The sequence below is a fragment of the Emydura macquarii genome, unplaced genomic scaffold (assembly GCF_026122565.2).
Source record: "Emydura macquarii macquarii isolate MOO-44397 ecotype Brisbane River unplaced genomic scaffold, CSIRO-AGI_Emac_v2 contig_1253, whole genome shotgun sequence".
Classification (NCBI taxonomy): Eukaryota; Metazoa; Chordata; order Testudines; family Chelidae; genus Emydura; species Emydura macquarii.
This window is the reverse complement of record NW_027131390.1, coordinates 13,489,473-13,515,326: the sequence shown is the minus strand read 5'-3', so window position 1 is coordinate 13,515,326 and position 25,854 is coordinate 13,489,473. Positions and strand designations below refer to the sequence as shown.

General features: G+C 41.9%; 1 protein-coding gene across 2 annotated transcripts; it reads right to left on the bottom strand.

Moving 5' to 3' along the window:
- Nucleotides 1-179: 179 nt before the first annotated feature.
- SH2D1A (SH2 domain containing 1A) lies at nt 180-19,349 on the bottom strand. 2 transcript variants are annotated; one of them, XM_067549711.1, is made up of 5 exons: nt 19,213-19,349; nt 6,833-6,896; nt 3,196-3,331; nt 2,446-2,507; nt 180-455 (listed from the first exon to the last, which is right to left on the bottom strand). In XM_067549711.1, the coding sequence occupies exons 1-4, from the start codon at nt 19,347-19,349 to the stop codon at nt 2,467-2,469; spliced, it is 378 nt and encodes a 125-aa protein (XP_067405812.1). In that variant the 3' UTR covers nt 180-455; nt 2,446-2,466. The 2 variants fall into 2 exon arrangements, with proteins under 2 accessions (XP_067405812.1, XP_067405811.1); XM_067549710.1 differs by lacking the exon at nt 180-455 and having other exon boundaries at nt 2,114-2,507.
- Between the last annotated feature and the right edge of the window lie 6,505 nt (nt 19,350-25,854).

Below are 25,854 nucleotides of genomic sequence, written 5' to 3'. Positions count from 1 at the left end.
GCACGTGTGCAACCATTGTACCCCCAGCAGTCAATGGGCCTGGCTTTACACCAGCTGAGGCTCTTGCCTGCAAATCATCTTATGGGTAGAGCAAAGTGAAATTGTGGGATGAAACTTTTTTTTTCCCCAACCCCTTCTCCCTCCCTACCCCCCCCCCCCCAAAATGCAGATTTGGGTCTGTCCCCCCCATTTCTTGAAATCATGGCACATGTACCACAGTGTTTCTGTCAATGGAAAATTTTGGGGGAAAAAATGGCGGTATTTCACTGTGACATTTTTAACCTATATGTTTTGATTTTAACTTAAAACAACTTTGTTTAGAATTGTACTTCCATTTTTTACGAAATTGTTGTGAAACAATTTTTTAAAACTGCGTTTCAGTTTGGTCAGTAAGCCAGTTATTCAGCCAGTGAACCAGCTTTCCAGCTCAGCCAGTTATTTGCACAGCTCTGCTCCTAGATAAAGCAAAATCCATGTTAAATGAACTGCTGGTACATGATAAACCTGCATTGTATATAATAATAACCGTCTGCTTCTAAATGTACCTTTTCTGACTGGACACCCCTAGCAGCTCCGTCACTGAGTTTCCCCCTGACACTGCATTGAAATCTAGCCTGCCAAGGGAACTTAAAGAATGCTGCAGAATTTTGAAATAAATACACGTCTTAGCATTAGGAAGTCTCTGTGCTGCTATGTAAATGGACCGGGTTGCCATTGACGCGGGCACGGTTAGCATCTACTTACAAGAGAAGGGTTACACGAGCAGACTGGTGGACTAAAGGGATTGACAGAGAGAAGGAAACAAATTCTGGTGTGTGGGGGTGCAGGGCCTTCCCCTCGCCCAGTCACTACAGTCCTTCCCGGGACATAAACTGCGACTGCAGGAAGGCGCTCGCACTCCCTTAAGCACTGTATTTAGGCTCAGCTAGCACATCAGAAGTTCGCCATGGCCCAAAGGGAGGCAGCGAGCCAGTTGGACTGCATAGGCCCACCCACATTGACTTGCAGCCAAATGTTTTCTCACAACGTTGTTTTTGTCCAAACAAGCTGCTGAATGGCTGAAAACGCTAATCATCGTTCAGCTAGTGCACGCTCCCCAGCCAGGGCCACCAACTCTGGGGACTTTTTTTATCAGACGTCTCACTGTATCTGGAGATCCTCTAGCTCCTGTAGTCTTGAGACCCCCCCCAACTTTCATTTAAGAAAACACAAGTTTCTAGCACTCAAGATTGTGGAGAAAAACTGTGACCCCTCCCAGAACACCAGAAAAGTCCCAAATATACTTTTAAAAAAAAAAGTCATGGTTTTTAAGTCAGTTTCATAACATTTTGTGCAGTGCAACACTGAGTCATTTTTTCTGAGCACTTGGCATTGGCAATACGGCAAAACAAAAATTATATTGTCTTCTGGAATGCACAGTATGATAAAACTTTAAACCGATTCAAAACTGTTTCCCAGTCTTTCCTTGTTAATTGTAGAAGGACAGTGCCAGCCCTATTGTTAAAGTTGAGATGAGCTCGCTATGTAACAGATAATTTTTATAATTGTTCTAAAATCCACATGCGCACTCAGATTGTCTTAAAATGTACTGTGCCCATCAGTGGCTGAAGTAGGGCTAGTGGCTCAGATTTGGAATCACACCAATGGAAAATAGGTTAGCATCTAGATGACACCATCATGGGCACCCAGAAAAAAAAAGAAGAGCTGTGAAAATCCTATGTAAAGGATCATTTACTTGATGAAGTTCGCCACCTTTTTTCCAGCTCACAGTATATCCATAAACTATTTACCCAAATGTATTTGTTGGTCAAAAAGATTCAACACATTTTTTTTTAAACTTTGGCTTGATCACAAACTGAATCTGCTACATTCAGGCGGTGTTGGTCAGTTCTGATTGTTCAGATAGAGCACGTAGTACAAGTTATTGTCCCTGACTGGACAAGCATGCCAGCACATCCAGCAAGAAGTGGATGAGGAGCATGATAAAAATTGTAAAATTTGGTTCCTGCACCTTTGAATTTTGCTTATTGGGTGAAATTCATCCTTGTGCAGCCAGCGCAAGGTATCTGCACCATACAAGCCAATATTCTGAGGACATAAGTGGGTCTTAAGGCATAGGACTTCTGCTGGGCCCTCTGCACTGGGGTGAATTTCAACCAGAAATCAAACACTAAGGTAACTTCATGTAAAAATATGAACTAATATTCAAATAGAAAGCTCCCAGGCACCAAGAGAAAATGAAAGCATTGTCATCCACTTGTGGTTGTTTTTCTCACATAAACCAGATTCACGCCAATCCTTTAAACATCAGTCTAGAAGTTGCTTTAAACACACATTTCAGAAAATATTACAGAAAAACTCACAGAGTTGTAATGTCTCTAATATACAGCATTCTGTGCTGGAGTATGTACAAAAAAAAGACTTATAAAAGCCTGTTTAAATTACTTCGAACTCTGGGATGTGTCTTCATGAAGGATGCAAATAAAAGTCATGATCTTCCTTTTTTCCTACAAAAAACAAAAACACAAAAATATAAACGTATGAACTCTGCAAGAATGTAATTTGTATTTACTAGGAGGAATGAGGATTAACTACATCTTGGCTGTCACTGATGCACCCGGCATGCTGTTAAAAAAACAAAAAATCACATACAGCTCTGCAGTTGGTTATAAATTCCCTACTAATCACTACAAGGCATCCATCCAGACCCAACAATTTAGACTAGGTGCTAGCAAGATACCAATTTTTCAGACTTTCGGAGGTGTGAGAATGCTGTGCTGGTGAATGCCATGGGTGAATAGAAGCAAATAGGCCTGAATTCTTTCTGCCCAAAGGCCTGGGGTGTTCGGGACGGAGGGAACAAATGCTCCCCTCTAGGCTGACGACTACCAGCACAGCCATTAGGCAACTGTTGCTTCAGCGCCTAACAAGCGTTCTTCTCCCTTAAGGGAAGTGGGTCAACAGAGCCTCACCCTTGCAACATGCGTTTCTGCTCTCAGGGCTATGGCTCTGCAGTGTGTATGGGGTGTTGACCACCCGCATCCTGTCCCTTGCTGTTTAGTAGCACTGAACTAATTCTACAGCCTTTTACAGCTGCGGGTTGGGGAGGGCCAGAGTAGATCTTGCCCCTTCGTGCATTTGATGTCAAACTCCACAGGCCCATGCCGTTCTGATCCCAAGCACTCCTCACAGTACCTTGTGGGTGCTTGGCTTTCGCATCGTTCACTACAGGGTGCTGCAGAGGAGTTATAATGCCTTGGTCTGGCTTCTGGAATGCTGTAATTAGGTTATGTACTTTTCGGAACAATCTTCTGTGGACCCCAGGTGCAGTCTGTAAAGTGAGAGGCCAACAAATTACACAAAGAGGCTACAGGGGAACTCAGCTAGCTGGGAGGTGTTATATAGCAGCATTATTTTCACAAATGCTAAGACGCAAGAAAGAAGAGCAAGGCCATTCTCAGAGCCAACTTAGATTTGTTGGACTGTACTTTCAACAGGACCTAATGAGCTGTTCTCTCGCCTCTTCCTTTCCCAGGAGTGCAGCTAGCCATTTGAAATGTGTGTACTGGTACTAGCTAAATCCTTGTTCTCTGCACTGCACCCCCCACTGCCAATACAACCTCTGCAATTGCACAGAGCAGCCATGCAGACCAGATGCATCCCAAACATAACTCCACTCACTTCAGTGGGGTTACAACAGTGATGGCACTAACCCAATACAGTCACTCACATGGCCACTGGCGTTAGACAGAGCGATCTGTTAATAGCAGTCCTGAGGAATAAAGCCTTGGCAGTCAGAGCCTGCAGGGTTTATTAGGCAAATTTCCTATTAATGTCAATTAAAATTTTGCCAGATAAAAACTGCAGAAAAAGTCTAAGAAATAAAAAAAAAAAATTCTAGGAGTATTATAGAGATGCTTGATACATCTGTCAGGAGTTCTATTGTAGAGGAAGAATGAAAGGAAATAGCTAGATACAATGACACTAGACAAGGAGAGCAAGTAATCTTAACCCTCAGTCTGTCAAGGTCATTGTAGTGATGGTTTCACACTGCGAAAGTGAAGGGACTTCACCCCCATCAGGCTCTCTTCAGATGGTTCCTGGAACTCTGGCAATGTGATAGCAGAGAATGGGCAAGAGTCTGAAGGGTCTGGGCACTCAGGATAAGCTGCCACTGAAGTATTGCTACAGTTAGGGCAGTGACGCTAGAAAGACATTGTGAGGGAAATTCCATATTTATCCTCTGTCGCTGACTGCCGTATCAGATTTGCTCACTTTACACAGCAAAAGGCTATGAAACAGCATGACCGCCTGCTGTAATGCTAGCTCCACTGCGATCTGGAAAAACAAGCTCTTCTTTCATGGCCTCAGCAGCAGTAACAACTACACAGACAATTCTCCAATGCTACGGTAGAAGTTTCCTCACATTAATAGTCCACATCAACTCCCTCATCTGCTGCCTTTGAGTCCTGATTTGACATTGCTAGTGATCCTATTTTAGTCTCCAGCTCATGAATCTAGTTCCTCAGGCTCTTAAAAGCATCAGCAATGGCAGCCAGCATACCAGGGTGTTCATAAAGTCATTAATAAAGGATGTCTATGCTATGGTTCCAGCTCACTGGTCAGGTGCTCCAGGGGAAGACGTAAAACCCAAGCTGATGTTCCTCTCACGGTGACTATTACCATCGATCCAGCCTGCTTGTAAAGTTTTCTGGAGTGTTTGGTTCCTTTTCAAGTATTTATCTATTCAAACTATTCATCTCTCTCATTTCTTTGATCAAGGGGATCCATAAACCGTTACCTAATTTGTTGAAATCACTTGGTCTGTCCTTCTCACTTAATCTTTACAGATGCTAATCACAATAGATCTCTGTCTTTAAGGGCTTTCACTAGACATCTAAAGCAACTGTTAAATGCTTCAGCACATACCTTCTGCAATCCCGACTGGGACTGAACGCTCTCACCATCCAGCTTCCTGGGGTAGAGCATTTGTAGTACGCTCCACTTATACTCCCATGGGGAAAGGGGTGGGGGGAGCAGGATGACACAGGAAAGTACTCTCTGCACCAGCAAGAGTAAACCTCTTCCTATACACCTCCAGGGGGCAAAACCCTTGCTCCACTGACCTTAATGGGAGTTTTGCCAACTGACTGGGTGGGGCCAGGATTTCACCAGCAATATTTTGAAATTGTCTCTCATGAGGCTTTGTAATTGGCCCGTTCAAAAATAAACCAACCTGAGCAAGAGGGAGGAGAAGAGAGGCCGCTGATGTAGGGGGGAGGGCAAAGCTGTCATAAGTAACACAAATTCCATGAGATGAGCGGGTATGACTGAAGGCAAAGCTCAGCCTGCCATGTTTACTCAGCACCCATTTCCCTGATGATTCGAGGAGGCCCGCAGGAAATCTCCATTGCCAGAGGGGAGGATCCAACACCATGAGCTTTCCTCCTCAACGCTGCTGCAGGAGGAGTGTGCTGTCTGGTGTTGCGTTGATGCATCTTTTTCTACTACCACAGGGGGAGCTGAAGCCAGTCAGTGAATTGCTTAGCCCCCCATCCCCCAAATGAAGCCTTTGTTTTGCCTGTGCTCCAGCATGACCCTGTCAAAAATATATTGGTGCTGTCCGTCCTAGCGCCACCATGTCTCTCAGCAATGTCTGCTCTTTCACCCCTGCGCTCCAACAGCTTATGAAAGTATCAGTTTCCTTTCAGGAAAAGGAATATAATGGGATAAATTCTGCCTTGGCCTGGAACCCCTACAGCCTCTCTGAGCCCAGTGGTTTGGCACATGAGGTAAGTCAGATCAGAATCTGGCCTACTGAATTTCCTCCTACAGCCTCGGATCTGGGATGTTGGGACAAATAACTATTTGCTCACGCTCTGTATTTCAGGTCCTGTACTAGGGCCTGCCCCTTCACAACACGACAGGCAAAACACCCACCGAAGCCAATGCAGGAATGCAGGGTCAGGTCCCTGTACTTTAAGGACAGCTGGTACACGGGGCTCTTTTTAGCTCTTTGCACAGTGATGAGAAGGTGCTAATTATTTTTTTTCTTATCAGGAATGAGTGTGAAGCACTTTCAGCTCCAGGGTTTGATCCTAACTGACATCCAAGTCTGGTCCAGGTGTTTCCAGTACAGTGCAACATACCCTACTCTAATTTTGCATGAAGAATTAAGGCTGTTAAATTGTATTTTTATGTTTGAAAATCAGTGTTCATTAATGTTCATTAGTGTTCAGTGTACACACTGAAAGCTAATTATGAATAAATATGCTGGCTACAAAGAACAAGAACTTCTGAAAATAAATGAGGATTAGTATTCACATGAACCTAAATCACTGTTATTATTGAACATACTGCTACACCACTGTGAGTTACCACTTTCCTCACAACACAAGTGAAGATAAATTCATATAAAAAATCTCAGGTATCATGTATATGCCTTGTGCTAGTGATAAGTACAATCTGTAGAAAAATTAAGTTAAAAACATTGTAAATTATAGGGAATCACTTTGAATATTCTAGTATTAATGGCATATTTTATAGAGGAGAAATTACTATTGACTGTACCTGTCAAAATATGAAAACACAATATTTCTGCCATTTAAAATGATGCAAAATAGTGCACTGGTGCATTATGCAACAGCTGAAATGTAACAATAAGTTTATGCATTCAAAATTGTCAGCTCTGGTACCTAGATACCCCAGTGATGGGCTCACTTGAGCCTGAGAATCAAATATTACAAAAAGGTGAATAACTTGGATATATTTCTTAACATCAATACCTACACTCAGCTGAGAGAACTTTTAGAAGAGAAGGCATGACACATACCTCAGCACACCAGGAACCTGTATCTGTCTTGGACACTCTGTAGGTATAAATGTAATTCTTATATCTGTGAAAGAATCAACAGGTATCTATTAGTCATGGCTATTGTCAGGTTTAGTATGCATTTGCTCTGTAATGTTGGTATTAGTTCAAACTCCTTTCCTTAGTAATAAATTAGTCGATGTAATCTGTTTGTAGAGATGCAAAATTTGGACACAGATAAGGAGCTATGTTAAATCTGCAGAATTGTGCTATATTATGACTTGGAGGGTTGTTGGATCCATCTCTGTCTGTGAGATCTACAGTTGCTTCATATTAGGAAATGAAACCTGCGTGAATGTTTTTTACTTTCCATCAGTAACCTTTTACACTCTTACTTATATATCACTTTCTGTGGAATAAGAACAGAAGAGGTATCATTAGTAGATAACAGTGCTGTTAAGTTATTTTTTTTTAAGCTACAAATGTTCCCAGGTGCTATTCAATGGATGTATTTTATTTAGAAATCTAAAACCACAAAATCAAGGCAAATTAGAGTTTGTCTAGTTACTACATTCCTAACTCTCAATGCTCTGCCTTTGTATTTCCATCCTGGACTGCCCCAAGATCATCTGTAGTCTCCTGGAAACACTAATCACTTTATGAGATCATGAAATCTTCATCTATTTTAAACACTGTTTCCATTCAGAGACCTCTGAAAATAGGGGTCACATCGTATCAGCACAGCATCTACTGATATCTGAAGTCAATCTTACTAGAGCAACTTTACATGCGCTTGCGTACGTATACCAAGGTTCGAAGACATGCCTTAAAAGTAAAGTGACAACTGTTAATGACATGCTACAGGGTAAAGCACTTGCTGTGCAAAGTTAAAGTGGTAACGGATCAGAGCAGAGGTGTTTGCAAAAGTGGAAATGACTACAGAAGATGCAGGACAATGGAGAACCAGGCCCAATGAATTCAGAAAATGAAATAAGGTTTACAATAATCTGGCATGTCCACCAAGACATTATGCAGTATTAAATATTTCAGCATCAGCCATTTTTCAGAGGACGGCTACGTATTACGTCTCTTTCAAATTATACACAATATTACAGACGTTTTTACAAAATAACAGGTCATAAATGACACAGCTATCATATAAACATATTTGCTTATGCGCCATGTCACTGCAACTCGATCACTTATTTCTGAAAAGCCATTACGATAACCTCAGAAATGTTCCTAGCTATCGGAAGAAATTTAGCAAAATAGGAAGTAATTAACAGCTGTCGCAATTATTAATTCACAAACTAGGTGCAACATGCTACTGTTCTGATTTGTCAGTATTAATACCCATTGGATTTTCACTTTGCACAGCTGTGAATGCATACACAAGATGCAAATCAGGCTCTATTGTGCCAGATCCTTTGCTGGTGCAGACTGGTGCAGCTTAAACATTAAAGCCAATGACACTGAAGGTGAGGATCTGGCCCATTGTTACATGTTGAACAGCACCTTTCTATAGATCTTCCCAGAAAGCACCTCTTATTCAAGATCTTTGTCTCAGTTAAATGAATTACAGTGCTTTTTGTTTTCCTAACGAATATGATCTTATCATAAAACTTTCTGTTAAACAGCAAGAACTTCGTTACCACTTTAAAGCACTTTCTACCGTCAGTTTGTCCACAACCTGATTTTGATGAGCCAAGTTCCCCTTAACAGTTGCATGGCAGCAGCCCCCAGGTGTTCCAGACAAAGGTTCATGATTTAAACTGTGTCACGTTAATGTAGATCAGTTTAGGGTCAGGGAGGACGGGCTGCTTGTTTTTAAACTTGTGACTGTGTAGCACAGTTCCCATCCAACATACTGCCACTCTCTCCTTTCCCCTCCCATGCAGTAGGTAACCTATGCCAGTAAAACCAGATATAATGTACAGATAGTGTCTTTTAGGCTCAGTAAATGAGGTTCTTTCCCCAGTAGCACCATTAGCTGGCAGCTCAGTTTTCTCCCTCCAGCTCAGGCTAGAACAACTCTTAGTTTGACAGGACACGCTCAGCCGCAACCTGTCCCATACACAGTGCATCCTTGTATCTACAGGCGACTGAATTACAAGCCATCGGATCAAAACCTGCATTCTTTGTTCAGGGTGAGGTCAAGTCTCTGATACAGAAAACTGATGGAGGGAGGACAAAGGTGAGAGCTAACTCCAGGGGTTCTCTCATGGTGCTTCCCCCCAATGTTTCCCTTTGGGGTGCTGTGTGACACCCATGTCCCATGGAAGAATCAGGTGATGGGCTATCCACATAGGGTCCCTATGTTTTGGCCTTGCTCTGGGACCCTCAGCAACTCTGCCCTAGCTTCCTGACAGTACCGCACCAGCAGAGCTGAACCAGCAGATGGTTCCCCTGTACAAAAGAGCATTTTCATCACTGTTGGTGTGGGAGCCAATGTGAACCCTCCCCAGCCATGCTTTCAGTCTGCCCTTCTCCTGTTTCCAAAATGGCCCGGATGACACAGCCAGGTCTGAGCATCCCTTGGTGACTCAAATCTGGCACCACGTTACAACACTCTCAATAAAACGCTGAATGGAGCAGAGCGCTGGATTTCCAAGTAGGCACAGTAGGCCCATGTCTGGGGCGCCAGCGTTCTAGGGGCACCTAAACAGAGGCGGATTACTGCATGGGCCAACGGAACTCTGGCCCCGTCCCCTGCTCCATCACCTCTCTCCCAGGGCCCCGCTGCCCTGCTTCTTCTCTCCCCCATGAGGCCCTGGCCCTGCCAGAAGCCAGAGCCCAGGGGTGAGCATATTCCCCCCATCCAAAGCTGGCTAAGCCAGTAACCCCAGCCTGGAACTGGTCCTGCCAGCCCCTCTTTCCTCCGTCGCCCTTCCCCCCAGCGCAGAAAACACGAAGGTCAGCTATAGGCAGGGGGGTGCTTCCTAGGGAGCAGGCAAGGTGTAAATCCAGCCCTGATGATGCAACTGCCTGTTCACCTGTGCACGACCCACTTTTACACTGGTGATACTCCATGGAATGAAGCAAAACTGGAGTGGCACCGTGGTGAATCCAGGCCTACACAAAGGCACTTGCCCAGGATCTTGAGCAGTGACAAAAGATGTTACAACTACTAATTGCTTGTGAGATGGATTAGAAAATAACTCTGGCTAAAAATACCATGCTGGACATTGCTTATAGAAGAGGAGAAAGCTCGTTAACATCCCACCTCACATATATATATTTTTTAAATCTACAGAACAAAAGGTCTCTGATTCAGTCTCTACTTTGATACCATAATTAGGAAAACTCTGTCAAAGGGAAAAGTGTAGTAGAGTTCCTATTACAAGAACTATACTTTGCTTTAATATAAGGGTTTTTTTTCCATTATGTCATTCCTTCCAAAGAGCTGCAAATGCCTTTCTCACAGATGAGACAGCATCTGCCTACCTATCTTATCCTCCGCCCTCCTCCCTTTTCAGCTGTGTTCAAACGTGTTACAGCCACATTTACTTTAACAGGTGAATAATTACAATCTTCTGCACTGTTGAAACAGCTGATGGATATTAGCCACGTGCTGCAGTTTAAAATTTAACTCTGACATTTTAACCGCATGATATCTTTTGAAATAATTTCCAAATGTTTTGTCCCTTGGTTAGGAAATTTTATTAAACGAATTTTTGTTCATTTTTAGGCCCAAAACTGAACCCCCAAAAGAGAAAAAAATAAAAGTCAGCAATAAATTACATTAAATGCTATCTCCTTAAATATATCTCTTTCCAGAATGATTTGAGCTTACAGTAGCAATTCCTATTAACTGGCAATCTATTTACACATTAACACATCACCTTGGAATTTATGATTTAGGCCGAGCTGGTAGTGTTGCATGTGGCTACGTTTGCCCACCCTTCCCAGTGTAAGTCCCTGTTTTTAGTAGCTTATAACTTTGCCAAATTTTAACCATCCAAACTGCAATTTTCCATGCTGGGTATCTGCCTCAGGCTAAATTTTGTTGGGAAGTTTTGTTAAAAAAAAAAAAAAAAAAGGGTTCAGCTGTTTCTGAGAATGCTATCAGGGAAAAATACATTGCTTTGCCCATGGGAAAAATAGTCTTATAACCATTTCGTTAAGAAACTTGAGTGCCTCCATACATTGAATTTGACAGGAGACTTGGCTTTTTATCCAGAATGTACTTTTTGCTGTCCCCAGAGGAAACCACCTACATTTGGCCAAGGTACAAGAATTTGAAAAAATTGCATTTTGCCCATGCTCAGCAGAGACTTGTTAGTGTTCGTCTGCTAAATTCTCTGACGATTCCACATGCATTGAGCATGCTCTATCTTGGGGCTGAGCAGGATTTGCACTGCATTTGCTGCTCCCAGCTGCTGTGGTGCTCAGCCCTGAAACCAAACGGAAGGAAACTGTCTCTCCTGTAACCTCAGTGCTGCCCCTGCTGCTACCAAGGCAAGGTGCCCTGTCTGACTGTAATGAGGAGGGAACAAGAGCCAGATGGGGAGGATGGTGGAGGAGACAGACAAGGCGGCACAATAATTGTGAATTTTAGTAAAGGCCGCAACCATCGCAACAGCAGCTCCTGTGGACCCAGCTCCTGGCATTGCAACCTGGCCCACATGATTGCAGGGACACTTAGGTTTGGTGCATCCTCCAATCTACAAATGGAGATAGAGGGGGCAGATGCGCAGATGCACTCACAGCTGCAAATGAAGTCAATGGAAGTGCTGCTATAAACATATAAAGTCCAATATAGTGCTAAATATGCTGAAAAAGCTGAGCTGAGGTATCTCAGATTGGGCAACAAACGGATACTTTTCACCTGAATGTCTTTGTGCCTCAAATCCCCATTTGCAAAACAAGGATAATATTATCCCCTCATTTCACTTGGGTGTTCTGAAGATGAGTTAATTAATATGTGACGGATTCAGATAATATAATGCTGAGTGCTATTGAAAAGCCCATGAGGAAATTAATAATTCTGTCTTCAGCGCAGGGATTGAATAGCATGCAATAATTAAGGCCTTAGGCCACACCCTGAACTGTGAAGAGAAAATAAAATAGTGAAAAGCTGCTGATTCAGTGAGCATCGCCTGCCTTGTGTAGTGAATTAGACAGGGGCACTGTGGAAAAATAGCCCGTGGGCATGTAATTAAAAACTGTGTCATAATGCACATGCAAAAGGTTGTATGGACAAACTTATGAGTTCTTGACTTTGCATCCTTAACATTGTTTTTGGCTGTAATAAATTATACATCGGTAAATGGGTTAACTGGTAGTAATTTACTCATGAAGAGGCCAGAAGGAGGTGTACGTTAAATTAGGGGGAAGGTCTACTGTAACTTACACCTTTAGACTCCATCCTGGAAGTTGCTTTTCCTGGTTGACAGTTCTCTCTTCTGGCCCCTTGATTTGTAAATTACACCAATTTAGACTCTCTAACCCAGTCTTGCTGGCATGTAATTTACACCACCTTGCACATAGCCTCTAACTTGATTCTAAATCTTCAACTCAAAATAACATATCATAACATTGGATCATAACTTAACTGTATTGTCTCCTTTTCTGGTCTGTAATCAGCTTAGGTCTAAGCATCTCACATCTTGCCAAAAACTTTTTGGAGATCCTCTGAGTTTACAAACAATTTTATCTACGGCATCTTGAGTCCCTGATACCATCTGAACATTCTTTAATTGACGTCACAGTCCCTGTAACCACTTCTCATACTTTTTTCTGACTACAGAACATGCATCTTCTGTGAGATAAATATAAACCTATCTGGCTCAGCCTCTGTTGCACCATTAACTAGAAAGTAGAGATTGGCCCAGACCAAAACTTGGAATATGAACCTCTTCAAATTTGGGGAATAGAGTCAGATATGAATCTACAGATTTGGTTCAGAGTCAGATCCAATAACTAAAAGGGACCCAACTTTCTGATTCTGGCTCAGGAACAGCCAAAATCTTACAAAACAGCATTTCTTTTGAGATTTTATCCCAAGAAGGCAGAAAACTCGCCACAAATGATGCGTCTGAGAGATTTATCTTAGTGTGGGCCAGACTTATGAGAACTGTGCTGGAGGCACTTGTGTTAGTGTTATTACTATTTTAACAATACCTTCACATTTTTAGGTATCTACTGTATTGTTTGATACAGCTGCGTTTTTATGTTCTGTTCAGATGCAGCCTGTTACAGAGGCTTGATCACCCACGTTTTCTCAAGAACTCTTCACTCTTGCTGTTTCTCTTTCAAGAAAATACAGAATTCTTACTGAATGTATCTAAACCCAAACGAAACCCCTGATTCAGTCTAAAATGTGAACCTTCAAAGTTTAGACTAGACCTAATCTGGATCTTAACTTCACTTTCAGTTATTCTCTCTTGTCCTCACTTTTATTGCATGATTATTAGAGTTGGGCAGGAACCAGAATTTCCATTTCCCATAAAATTCTGCTATTTTGAAATTTGTTTTTGTTCCAAATCAGAAAAAGCATCTAAATTGTTTTGGGACAATTGAAACGTCTTGTTTCAATCAGATTGTTGTTTCTTACTTTAAATCGTAAAATAAAACACACTTCTTAAAGAAATGTGTTTTGCAGTTAAAAATTTAAACATTCCATACCAAAAGTAAGAGAATGAAATGTTTGGACACCATTAAAATGTTTCATTTCAATTTTTTTTAAATGAAATTTCACAAAGATCAGCACATTCCAAAGAAAAATTTTGATTTCAGTGAAACAGCATTTTCTAATAGAAGTGCTGTAGGAAATTTTTTTACTGGCTCTAGTAATTATCCATAGCTCAGAGAGCATGTGTCTTAATGGAATGGTCACAAACATATTTTAATTTTATAAAATCCATTAAAAATTATTCTTGAAAACCATGACCCTCATTCCAATGAGCTGGGAAGGCTGAAATATTACTTCAGTAGAATTTAGCAATGTACTGTGAAATATTTTCTTCAACAAGAAAATGGTGAATGCTATTTACAATGTTAATCTTGACTGGGGGACCCTTCATTGCCAAGAAATTTTTCTTCTGTTACATTTTAAAATATGATGATTATTACATGCAGCACTATAATAAGTGTAATTACTATGCAAGCTCCATCAAAAATATTAAATGGAAAATAACAGAAATGCTAAGTTAAGGCTGACTCATGGTCCTGAATCAACCCTCACCGAACATGGCTGATGTACTCACTGTAGCATACTAGAAAGTTTTGGCACACTGACTGAACTTAAACACTCCAAGAAACTCAGATACTATGGTTATGATGATGGAACAAATAGGGAAAATTAAAGCTGGAATCTGCTGAAAATTAAAACTGAAAATTAAATCAGGAATCTGTCCTGTTGCCATTACCAGTGCTTCAAGAGCTCCAAAGAGTTTTATAGGCTAATTGTTAATTATTTCCTAAATGTTTAATGCAATAAAGTGCATGAATGGTTGAAGCCAAAAAAAGAAGGTGAAAGCACAGTATAAAAGCTATGCTGTATTTAGCTTACGCACCCATTCTAATAGATATTTAGAGGGCTGAAACAACTACTCACATTCATTTGAGAATTCCTCCTACAAATTTTGAGCCCCCAAACACAAGTACTGTAGGAGTATAACTAGCATTGACTTTATCAATTTGTACATGCAGCTACTTGTCTTTGCACAGGCACACACATATATATAAGGGTGAAGGGAGCATTCTGCGCCCGCAGGTATATTCACAAATTTTGCAGGCACAGTTTAAAAAATAAGCCCATTCTTGTGCCCTGCGTTCCCCAATGATGTCATTCGGAGCAATGTCTGCAGACGGTCTCCACGTCTGTTACAAAATGTCAAAACAGGATACTTAGATGGGAAACCAAGGCTTCTATGAACAGAACATGTTACTAGAAAATAAAAGAACTTCATAAGAAAAAAATCTCAATCCAATAATAAAATCTTGTAGCATCATATGTGGTTGTCAACTGGTTTACCCAATGGAATCATTTCCTTAAAAAATTCATTCATAAACAGCCTGATTTTGAGGAACGGCAAGAAACATCTCAGTTTTTAACATGATCAAAATGTCATTAATTGAAACCTTTGCACCTATTTGAAACATGCAGCTGTACGTCCATCCTTTAGTAACCAGCGTTATTCGATTCGTAATGATGTTAAAGACATCACACTATAGCAGGCCCAGAAGGAGCACTCAGTTTTAAAATGTTGCAGACAATTGCAGGGAGCATCTGTACTCACAAGAGCCTTATGGGAGACCCTCAATGCAAATCAAAGCCTACCTATTGCTATATGAATAGCTTCCCTTCATCTTTGTGGTCGTAAAATATCGATGAAAGAAAGTGTGTCTTTTTGATTTGCCACAGCCACACAAAAACTGTTTTCTCTTTGAAGGCTTCCGGGCTCTCGTCTGCCAGTGACTTAGGGCACCTCAGTCTGGTCTTGAAATCAAGGGAAACTGGAAAAAAGCAGCTCTGTGTCAAAACAAACCAACAGTACTTTTGGGGAACAGAGCAGTGCCAAGGAAGAGGTTCCTTGATAAACTTTTATCAAAGAGGGTCCTGATTATCAAAGCCGCTTCTGTTATCTAGACTGCCACCTGTAACCATAGTATCTGACCACCTTCCATGTAAATTCAATAGCAGTAGCAAAATCACTTGTGAACTTTGTGGAGTCTGATTATTCTCCCTTTTCAAGGTCATTTCTCTGCTTATGAAAGGGTTTTTATTTTAATTAGGAGTAGAGAAGACAATTGAGACTGGTTGCAGCCTTTATTATATTCAAAGTCAGCCAAAAAGTGGAGGGAAAATGGCGTAAAGAACTTCTGAAATCTTTTGGAAAGACTCTAAAACCTTTAGGGTCATGCACACCCTAAACTGACTTCACTTTGGCCATGTTGTGTGCAGGCTAGGCCATCCATGTTTATTAGAGTTGGTCACAATATTTTCAACAAAAAGTTTTTCAGAGAAAAATGGATTTTTGAGAAAAATGTTTTTTGTTTGGATCAAAATGTTCTGTTTTTTTCAACACTCCCCCCCCCCCAAAAAAACCTGTTTTTCTCCCGCCTCCTCCCCCCACTGTAATCAGTAGAAGGGGAAAAGAGAGAGAATGGAGAAGACTGAAAACCGTAAATGTTTTGGGTTTAGCAAATTGATTTTGTCGTTTTCTTTTCATAGAAAAAAGTAACACCATGAAAATTTTTCATTTCATTTGAAATTTTTCACAGAAAAATATATACTTTTTGGGGGTTGGTGCCAATATATATGATGCCATCTCTTTGTTCATTTACATACATCGCTTTGCTTCACCGTTTCAGAAGTCATTTCATAGTGATTGAATCTCCAAGTATGCGTTTTATGTTCGACTCAAACACTCTCGAGGTATTCCTAGAGCAACCACCATCAGAGTTTCTGAGTGCCGATTATAAATTCTTCTTTTAACAACATCACCATTATTATTACTTATTAATTGCATAGTGCCAACACTGTTCTCGGTTCTTTACAAGTAGGTATGAAGATGAGATCAAAGCCCCAAAATGTAATAGTTATACATTCTATAGTTTATTAATGGTTTTGTGGTTTTTATTTTGGGGGTTTTTTTGTAGCGGTGAACCCCCAAAATCTATACACACCTTTTTTTTGGTTTTGTCAAGGCTCTATATCATGTACTGTTGATTTGTTCTTTTCTGCTACAGCAAGCATCAACATCCCATAGTGAGTGAGTCTCTGATTCAGTGTCTGCTTTCCCTGCAGAGCTGCTCCACTGTTTTACATTTCTTGCCTGCTAGAGTGGTCTATTGCATACACTTGTCTAAATTGCCATCACATTACTAGAGCCTTCTGTAATTTCTTTATATCACCCACTTGAGAGCATTTCCTCCTAGTTTATCATCTGAGACCCTAACTACTGTACAATCTAATTCATACACCACACTAATTATTGAAATACTGTATTAAATAATTCTGAACCCAGTGCTCATCTCTGAGATTCTGCCACCAAATTTCCATCCGCATCAAATCATAGTTATCTAAAAATATTGTGCTATCTCCACTAGACTGTAACAAATGTTTTTCTAAGTGTCTGTACTTTCGATTTAAAAAGTTTTACAATCTATCGTTTATAAATAAGTGATTTTTAATCTCACCCTTTGCTCATGCGAATGTATCCCTAAATGCAAACACGTATCTGTGATTCTGAAATTTTGCAGACACAGTTAGGAGACTCCTTTATTGTTTATTTCACTCCCCTTTGTCTGCAGAACCTATGTGCATCATATTTAACTGTCTTAATCTGTTCTTTAAAAACCTGACCTTCCTATCATTCATACAAACGAACTTGCTTTAATACCATAAGAAACTCCTATTGATTATTTGCCATTCAATGTCCTTGTTATATATTCAAGTATTGAGTGCAGGCTAACTAGTCTGATTTCCTGGATTCCCTCTTTATTTTTCATAAAGATGGATAATATTGTACATGACTATTTCGCCAATTACCTGCTACTCCTCACCTGTTCTGGATGACTTGTTACAAATGATAAGTAGCTGTTTCACCGTTTCATCTAATAGTTCTTTAAAAACTCTTTGTCTATTGTTGTTTGGCTGGCTTCTTTCACTAGAGTCGTAGAACCGCTTTCATATCTACTCCAAATCTGCATTAGCTTTTAGCTCAATACACTTCTTAAACTCCTAATTTTTTGTTGTCTTGTTAAAGATTGAGGTAAATTAGATATTAAGTGCATCATCTAGGTTGACCAGATGTCCCAGTTCTATGGGCACAGTCCCAATATTCAGGGCTTCGTCTTATATAGGTGACTTGCTATCTGGTCACCCTAGTGTCATCCACCTTGGAATTCTTTAATCTTTGTTCTTTCTTCTCATTTAGTAGGGGAAAGGAGGATGATTCTTTGTGATTTTTAAGGCAGAAAAGGAGATATAAAAAGAGAACTGTGTTGTCTTATTGTTCTGCTGCAGACTTCTTATATGCCTTCAAGCCTCAGTTTTCCCATCTATAAAATGATAACATTTACATTTTGCACAGTTTAAAAGTGAAGGCTAAATCAAGTGATTTTGAAATGTACATTCAGAACGTTGGTGGAAAATGTGATATAAATATTATTTTAGAAGTGCTACTATCCTGCCTAGTGTTTTCTCTTACCCTTTCTATATGGACAAAAGCCTCTTCTTATTTCTTTTATCCCTTTCAGCTAATAATAATCATTTACTTTGTAATTTCTTACTGATATTAACATATCTTGTTACTACCCTTTTTCCCCCTTCAATTCTTTGAAGTAGCTCTCCTGTTGGCCATTTCTTTTTTCTTTTAGTGGCATAGCACTTCATCGTGCATGCACAACACTAATGCTTAGGATTCTTCATCCTTTACTAAAAGAACTCACACTTCTGTAATTAAAATACCCCATAAATATGAAACTCTTCATCATCTCAGATCCATTTCAGAAGCAACTCATCAGTGCCTTCTCTCCGATTTAGTGACCTGTGACAGACACCTCGTAGGAATTCCTCCCTCTCCCCCAACTCTATTATCCTAACCGATAAAATGGCACCATTTTCTTTATTATCTATCTGTACTTCAAGTGCTTTAAAAGGAGTTTATTCAGAAATCAGCAGTAATACGCCCAGTGTACAGGGCTATATTCAGCCTTAGTAAGATTAGCAGAATCAGGCTCTGAAATGTAGGCAACCGCTTGCTTTCAATATATGAATGAAAGGCATCGATATTCCTGCAAAGCAGTTCCAGGGGAAAGGTTTCAGACCATGCTGCTATTGCATGTATTAAAGAGGAAGACAGACAACAGGTAAAATCCAAAGAATTATTCAACATGAACAAGAAGCACATGCAATTTACAATTCAAACTTCATGGCTCAAACTGTTATAGCCTCATTCCTCCTTCCTGCTATCCACCCCATCATCGCGATCCGTTTGCTTTTGCTCACTGTTTTGTGTCCCAGTTAAGGGTAAGCGTCCTATGGCAGGAACCTGTCCTCTCCTATTTCTGCAAAGGGCCAAGAACTCTTTACCCACTCCCAGGCCTGAAGTCGGTGTCAAAAAGCTAAGTCCCCACAGCACATTGGACACCGAAGTATTTGCACATTCTGCCAGAAGAACATTCTAAATGGCAAATGCAATGCCAGGCAGAACGCGTGCTACGAAACCAGAGGTTGGAGGTTGACACCACTCCGGAAAGCCATAGGAGAACTGAATTGGCTGTCCACTAGAAGGTCACCATGCTGCTGACCTTTCACCAAATGGAGCAGTGACCCAAAAGACCCACTTGCAGCCACATCCTAAGTGGCAGCTTGGAGCTCCAAGACTTAGACATACAACGGTAAGGGGTGCTGATGCGGACCCTCGACTCCCTGGGCTCTCTGTACTCACAGCACACACAGGCAATACACTCCGGGGATACTCTCACTGTCTCGCAGTAAATAGCTGCCATCCATCCCCGTAGCCAGCAGGAGCTTCTCCCCAGTCTCCCGGCTGATGTTCCCATGATAAACTGGTATAGAATCCATTTTCTGAAGGTCAACTGAGCTGAGCTAGCTAGAAGCCAGCTAGACGTAGTTGGTGCTAGTGACTGTTGCCCAGCTCACTGCTGTCATCAGATTGCTATTCAGCTGTTCACGCAACGGTTGATGTAAACAGGATGTGTTCTCACCTAGAGCTTCTCTAAAGACTTTTCATACTGACAGACAGCGTGTAGGAGTTGCTCTCTCCTAAAAGGCAGATGTGCCATTTGACAACACTCACGTACCTCACAGGATTCAAGAGAGATGTTTATAACAGGTACATTAAGCCCACAGACACCTTAACAAAAAGCAGTGCTCCCCTCCCCAACATCCCAGAATGGACGAGCTATGGTCAGGCTGAGAGTCATCCCAGGGTCTGTTAGTATTTGAGGTAGAATGCTTGTCTTTTAAGGATTTAAAATGAAGGTTGGAAAAAGCAAGGATTAGAGCTGTCCTCAGTTGTCTACGCTGGGTTTCCATGGTGCAAGTGTGGCTATGTGTTATCAAATGAGCAGAAATCTGAAGTTCTGGCAAGGCAATCTAGAAACAAAGAACATTGTTTTACCCTCCCTACCCTTAATATCTTTGCTATCCCATGTATTTCCACAGGGTTGAACAGAGTTGCTGAGTGACTTGCAAGTCACTGTCAGAACCAAAACATATCACCTGCCTCTTAAACCCACTCTGAATCTATCAGTCACCAACGCCTCTTGGGCAAGTAACTTCAGTTCTCCATGGCCCCTTTACTCCAGTTCAGCCTCTATACAAAGATAGCTTCAGTGAAACCCCCTTCCCTGTGGAATACCCCCAGCATAGAGTGGTTCCCTGTGTGTTGTAGTGCTAGCAGAATGGCCCTGCAGCCTCTCTCCTTGCAGTTGTAGGCATAGGGACAGGCCAGGTGGAGGTGTATTTGGAAAGAAATGGGCATGACCAGCGTGAGCCTCACTCTAGCTCTCTGGGACCATAAAAGCAGCCAATAGGAGGCCATTCAAAGCCAAGCATATCCATAGCCAGGCCCAGAATTCAGACTGTGCAAAGATGTCTTAAAGCTACTCTGACCCCTCCCATGCACCTTCTATGAGGTGGAGTGCCTCCTCCCTTAACAGACATGCCAGGCTTTGGTAGATTGGTAGACTGACAGCACCTTGCAGGATCACACCTGAGAGGAGCACTATAACTCACTAACTCCCTGGACGTAATGCGGTTGAGCGCTAAGGCTGAAAATGTGTCATCTCAAGCCATTGTGCTTAGGTATTGCAAGTGATCATTTTCCATGTAATTTTATGGTGTGTGGATGCTCTTAATGTCAGAGGTGCTAATTATTTCCACTTCAAGGCAAATGACAACTTATTCCTAACCCTTTGGGTAGGTTGCACTGGTGGTGCTCAGGCTAGTATATTTTAGAAACAGCATTTGACATTTGGAAACATTTTCCCTTCAGCTTTTCAAAAAAACAACTTTGTCCTTTCTGTCTGCCTGTAGCTGTGAACTTCAATGCTGGGCTGATGAAAAATTGTCACATGCAGCGAGTTCCCACACATCCTTCCTGACACTATTAGCAAAGCAGACTTTTCAGCACCGTAGAGAAGAGGGTAAAACAAAGAGTGGAACAAACTCAGAGAAACATGCCCAGCGTGTCTGAAAAATCAATTTCCTTCAGCTCCTGTGGGCTGCCATGGCTTTCCTAGGTGTGTTTGCTGTTTGAAATCTCTAAGACATCAGCAGGTCAAATGGTTGGCCTGTTTGCTAATAGGCTAAACATTTACCACCCGTCTCCACACACACATACAGATACATTTAGACATTTCCATGTATGGACAAATTTCCACGTATGGAAAAATTGCATTTTTGTTTCCTGAAGATGAACACCACCACAAGGCAAGGTACGGGCCTGCCTCTTATTCCTTCATCAGCATTATTCTGCGCAGGCAGCTTCTGCCTATTTATGCATTCAGGGCTAAATTCATCTCAAGTATAGCTGTTCAATGCTGCCTGGTTCATCAGTTCTTTACATGAGCATAAGGGAGTGGAGCGTTCCGCTTTGGTCACATATGAAACCTATTGGGTCCGTAACTGGAGGCCTGATTCAGGAGTGCCCTGCCCTGGTGCAGTCTGTCTGTAAACAACTTCACTGTGTTTAGGACTAGAGATAGGCTCAGGCCACAACATCTGGATCAAAACTTCCTCAAAATTCAGAGGCAACTAGTGCCCGGACTCTGGCTCACCCTGTTATATAGATAGAGGCCGAGCCATGTAGACAGAATCTGGTGTTGGGGGGCAGAGCGGGGGAGGAGGAATTGGAACTTTCTGAGCAGTATGTACTGCTGGTGCCACATTCCATATCAAATGTGCTATATGGTATTCAGCTGTGGCATAGTCATAGCCTCAGCCAAAACACCAATAGACAGCCATCGAACTCACTCAATCGTTTCCACAGCTACTACCAAGGCGGGAGGAGCGCTGCCCCTGCTTACTCTCAGAGGCGTAGCAGTTTCCAAGGCAAATTTGGGCTTGAAAGAGCCTGAAAATTTCAAAAGCAGTATTTACAGCAGCTCTATAATCTAGTTACAAAGCTGTCAAGGTGTTCAAGGCGTCAGCTTCCCCGGTTCTGTTTTTATAAATCAGTCATCAGTGTACTGAGAATACAGCTATGTATGTGGCAACAACCATTAAGTTAAGCACCTTTCCCACATAAAGCTTATGCAGATTTTTTTTTTTTTCACACTTCCTTCACTCTAAAGTTGTTTCGGGGATTTCATCTAACTTTCCTATTTCTTGACCCATTTTCACTTTTAATAGGTGATTTCAAAAGCAGTACGTGTGGGAAGGAAAACACAAAATCAGAATGAGCCAGCATTGCAAATGTCATTTGACCACTTTTAGGATTTGACTGAAGTTCTTGCAGGAAATCGCTACACTTTTTGTGCATGAGGCGCTTTCTTAGTAACAGATCCATAGGGTTTGCAAGCTGCCAGATGATTTATTCTAGCTGTTTGAGCATGCAATATTTATTACCGAAAAGGGAAAGAAAATTGTTGCAAAGGTTGCATTTTTATAACTCCAAGACAAAAACAAACAAAAATCAACAACTTCCACACAAATTCTTTCTACAAAGTGGGGGGGCTGACTGGGGAGGGACAAAGGTGAATTTTAAGCAACTGATCCAAGGAAGTTTGGGACCGGGCAAGCCTCAAGGACCATCTTAGAGTAAGGGCTGCCCCAAGTTGAACTGGCTGTCCCGAGTCCCCAGGAGCCAGTCCAGCACAGGGATGCCCTGGCCATGCTCCCTGGGAGCCAGGAGGGGAACTGTGTAGAAGGCACTATTGTGGTTCTACATCACCCAGGCTGAAGAAATCCTCTGCAGGAGTTCAACTAAGCTTTGGTTAGTGCACCACTAGAACAGCTCACAGCTGTTACAGCCCAAGCCAGGTTCAGAGGCAAGCTCTCTCTCCTTTGAATCCAGCTGAGGGTTGAGCGTTGAAACATTGTCCCATGAGCGGGAGCTTACCTTGAGCAGTAAATGCTGGGGTGTCACAGTAGCTCAGTGTGCTGTGCTAGTTCTGGGGTGTCACAGCAGTTCAGTGTGCTGTGCTAGTTCTCAGGGCTGTGCCAGCAGTGAGCAGTAAACTACAAAATGCAGCTTTGCTGCTATGTGAGTGGCCTAGAAGGTGAACCTAGCACCGATAAGTGGAGCAGGATTGATCTCACACTGTGTTTTGTTTCTAACACCCTGAGCCTGATTCTGCAAGGTGCTGAGCACCCTTCTCCCCCCCTGACATTGCTTGGAGAGCGTTCAGCACCTTGTTGGGCATGCTCAGCAACTGCAGTATCAGGCCTGGACCAAAAGGGTTCAATGAGCAGCCTTGTAAACTTGCCCACAAGCCAACATAAAAGGTTTCTGTAAAACACATAATGGCAAGGCAGCGCCTCTGAAGTGTTTGGCCATGAAAAATAGTCTTATGCTTTGCTGCTTTTATGGTTTACGTTCCACTTTTATTTCTAAAAGCCAAAGGTTTGTGTGGCGGTGCAGAACCTCCCAACAGAATAATGTTAATGAGAAGTGGAGAAGGCATATCATCACCCTAAAGTATGCATCAGTAATAAGAACAAGTTTTACAAACACCCTATAAACAGATGGGCAGTTCACGCCCCTATCACTGTCACGCTGTCAAAAAGAAAGATGTGCTTAAGGCTCAGGAGATCTGGGTTCATGTGCTGGCTCTGACAAAGGGCTTGACTACACTGGTACATATGTCGGCAAAACTTTTGTCACTCAGGCCTGTGGAAAAAAACACCCCGCTGGGTGACAGGTTTTGCCAGCATAAGTGCTAGTGTAAACAGCGCTATGTCGGTGGGAGAGAGCTTTCCTGCTGACATAGCTACCGTCCCTTGTTTAGGTGGGTTTATTAGAGCGTCTCCCACCGACATAGCGCTGTCTACACTAGCGCTTATGCTGGCAAAATATATGTCACTTGGCGGGGTGTTTTTTTCACACCCCTGAGTGACAACAGTTTTGCTGGCATAAGTGCCAGTGTGGACAAGCCCAGAGACTTTGTGTGAATTTGGGCAAATCACGTCGCTCTCTCTAGGCCCAAATTCCCGGTCTATAGACTGGGAATAATAATGCTTCCTTTCGTCTGTTTTGTCTCTCTACTGTGAGTTCTTGTGGGCAGAGGCAGCCTTGCTATACAAAGCACTGATCTCAATGGGAACCTGATTTTGACTAGAGTGCTATTGTAATACAGACAATAACTCATACACATCAACCAATCACAGCATCCCTGTGAGACCGGTGTGACGGTGTCAACGCACGCCAAGACCCTGGAACTTACTGAACACCGACAAACACAGCCGGAAATCAGTCTGGTTCACCTGTGTGTTAGTATTGGCACGATAGATATTGGCGTTATAAGAACTTGTTTAGACGTTATGGAGTATTTGTAGGATGCTGCATATAGGATGCATGAAATCCTGCTTATAGTATTTGTATCCCATGGTATAAGGTAATGTTTAAATGGTTGCTCTGTGACTAAAAAAATGTTTGCTAAGACTGTAATCCCCAGATCTGCATTGTCAAGCGCTAAGTGCTAGTTTACCACACAAGGTGTTATCTCCACCCTAACAAAAGGCCTACAGACAAACCACTGGGGATGAAAGCCTTTGTTGATTGCACCATCACACGTCAGAAAACGTTATGTGCACAAGCCCTCTTCCCATCACAATTTGAAGGGTAAGGAAATAAAAATGTCTGTTAAGGCGATATTATCATCTTTATGCTATCCGGACGCTGAGAGGCAGAGCTTCCTAAACACAGGCAAGAGGTCTCCATGCTGCTTGGCTTGGCTTAGCCTAACAGATGTGAAAGCTTGCTTATTTTAGAAGCTTCTCTTAGCGTTTGAACTTCAGATTGTACCTCATTTGTGTGTGTATGTTTACCTGCTTTAACCTTGTAAATAACACTCGTTTCTTTTTCCTCGTTAATAAACCTTTAGCCGATTTGTTACAGGATTGGCTACAAGCATTGTCTTTAGTTTGAGATCGGAGTACAGTTGATGTGACCTGACTATTGCTGGGATTTTTGGTGTAAGGGATCATCATCAGTGCCAGACTTGCCTGGGTGGCAAGATAGATTGGAATATGAAAGGGGACTGAATGAGGCTCATGGCCACAGGCTCTCACACAGGGAGTGCTGAACTCCCTGGTTTTTTGTTTAACATTTATGATGATGTAAGAGTTGTATTGCAGAAGCACCCAGAGGCCCCAGTCAGGACCACAGCCCATTGTTCTAGGCACTGTACACACGATAAAGAAAGGATAGTCCCTGCCCCGAAGAGCTTAATATTACGGTAGCTCCTATGGGCTCCAAACATTGTACTAGGAGCTGTACATGCCCTTATAATGAAAAGATAGTCCCTGTTCCAGAGAGTTTAGTGTTCCGTTAGCACCTACAAGTTCTAATCAGGGACAGGGCCCTATTGTGCTAGGTGCTGTACAAACCAACGGAAACAGCTTGCTGTGGCTGGAACTCTTTGTCTAGAAGAGCTGTAAATAGTGCAAGAACGGCATTTCTCCTAATATTTCGGAAGCCAGTACTTGTCCAAGTGGATGAGGATGGGGTAGAGGAACTTTTCAAATCGCTGCAAAGATTTGATACTTATTTTATCCAGACCACCCCTAGTCATGATACTGTCATGTGTTGTTGAATTTTATAACAATTGTGACTGTTACAAAACTAATGCAAGTGCATCATTAAAATGTCCAGATAATTTTATTTGGCTGAAAAAAGCTATGATCTTCCGCCCTTTATGAAATTAATACCATCACTGAACTATTACGGGAAGGCATTGTATAAAGGGCCATAAACCAAGATAAAAATGCAACACGCTAGAATTACTGGTTTTGATGATGCAGGTATATTATCGCATATGCCATCTCTGTTTAGGTACTGTGTATGTAACTGCAAAATAGCAGACTGTTGCATTGTTCCTAAAATAATAAGGTAGAAAAAAAA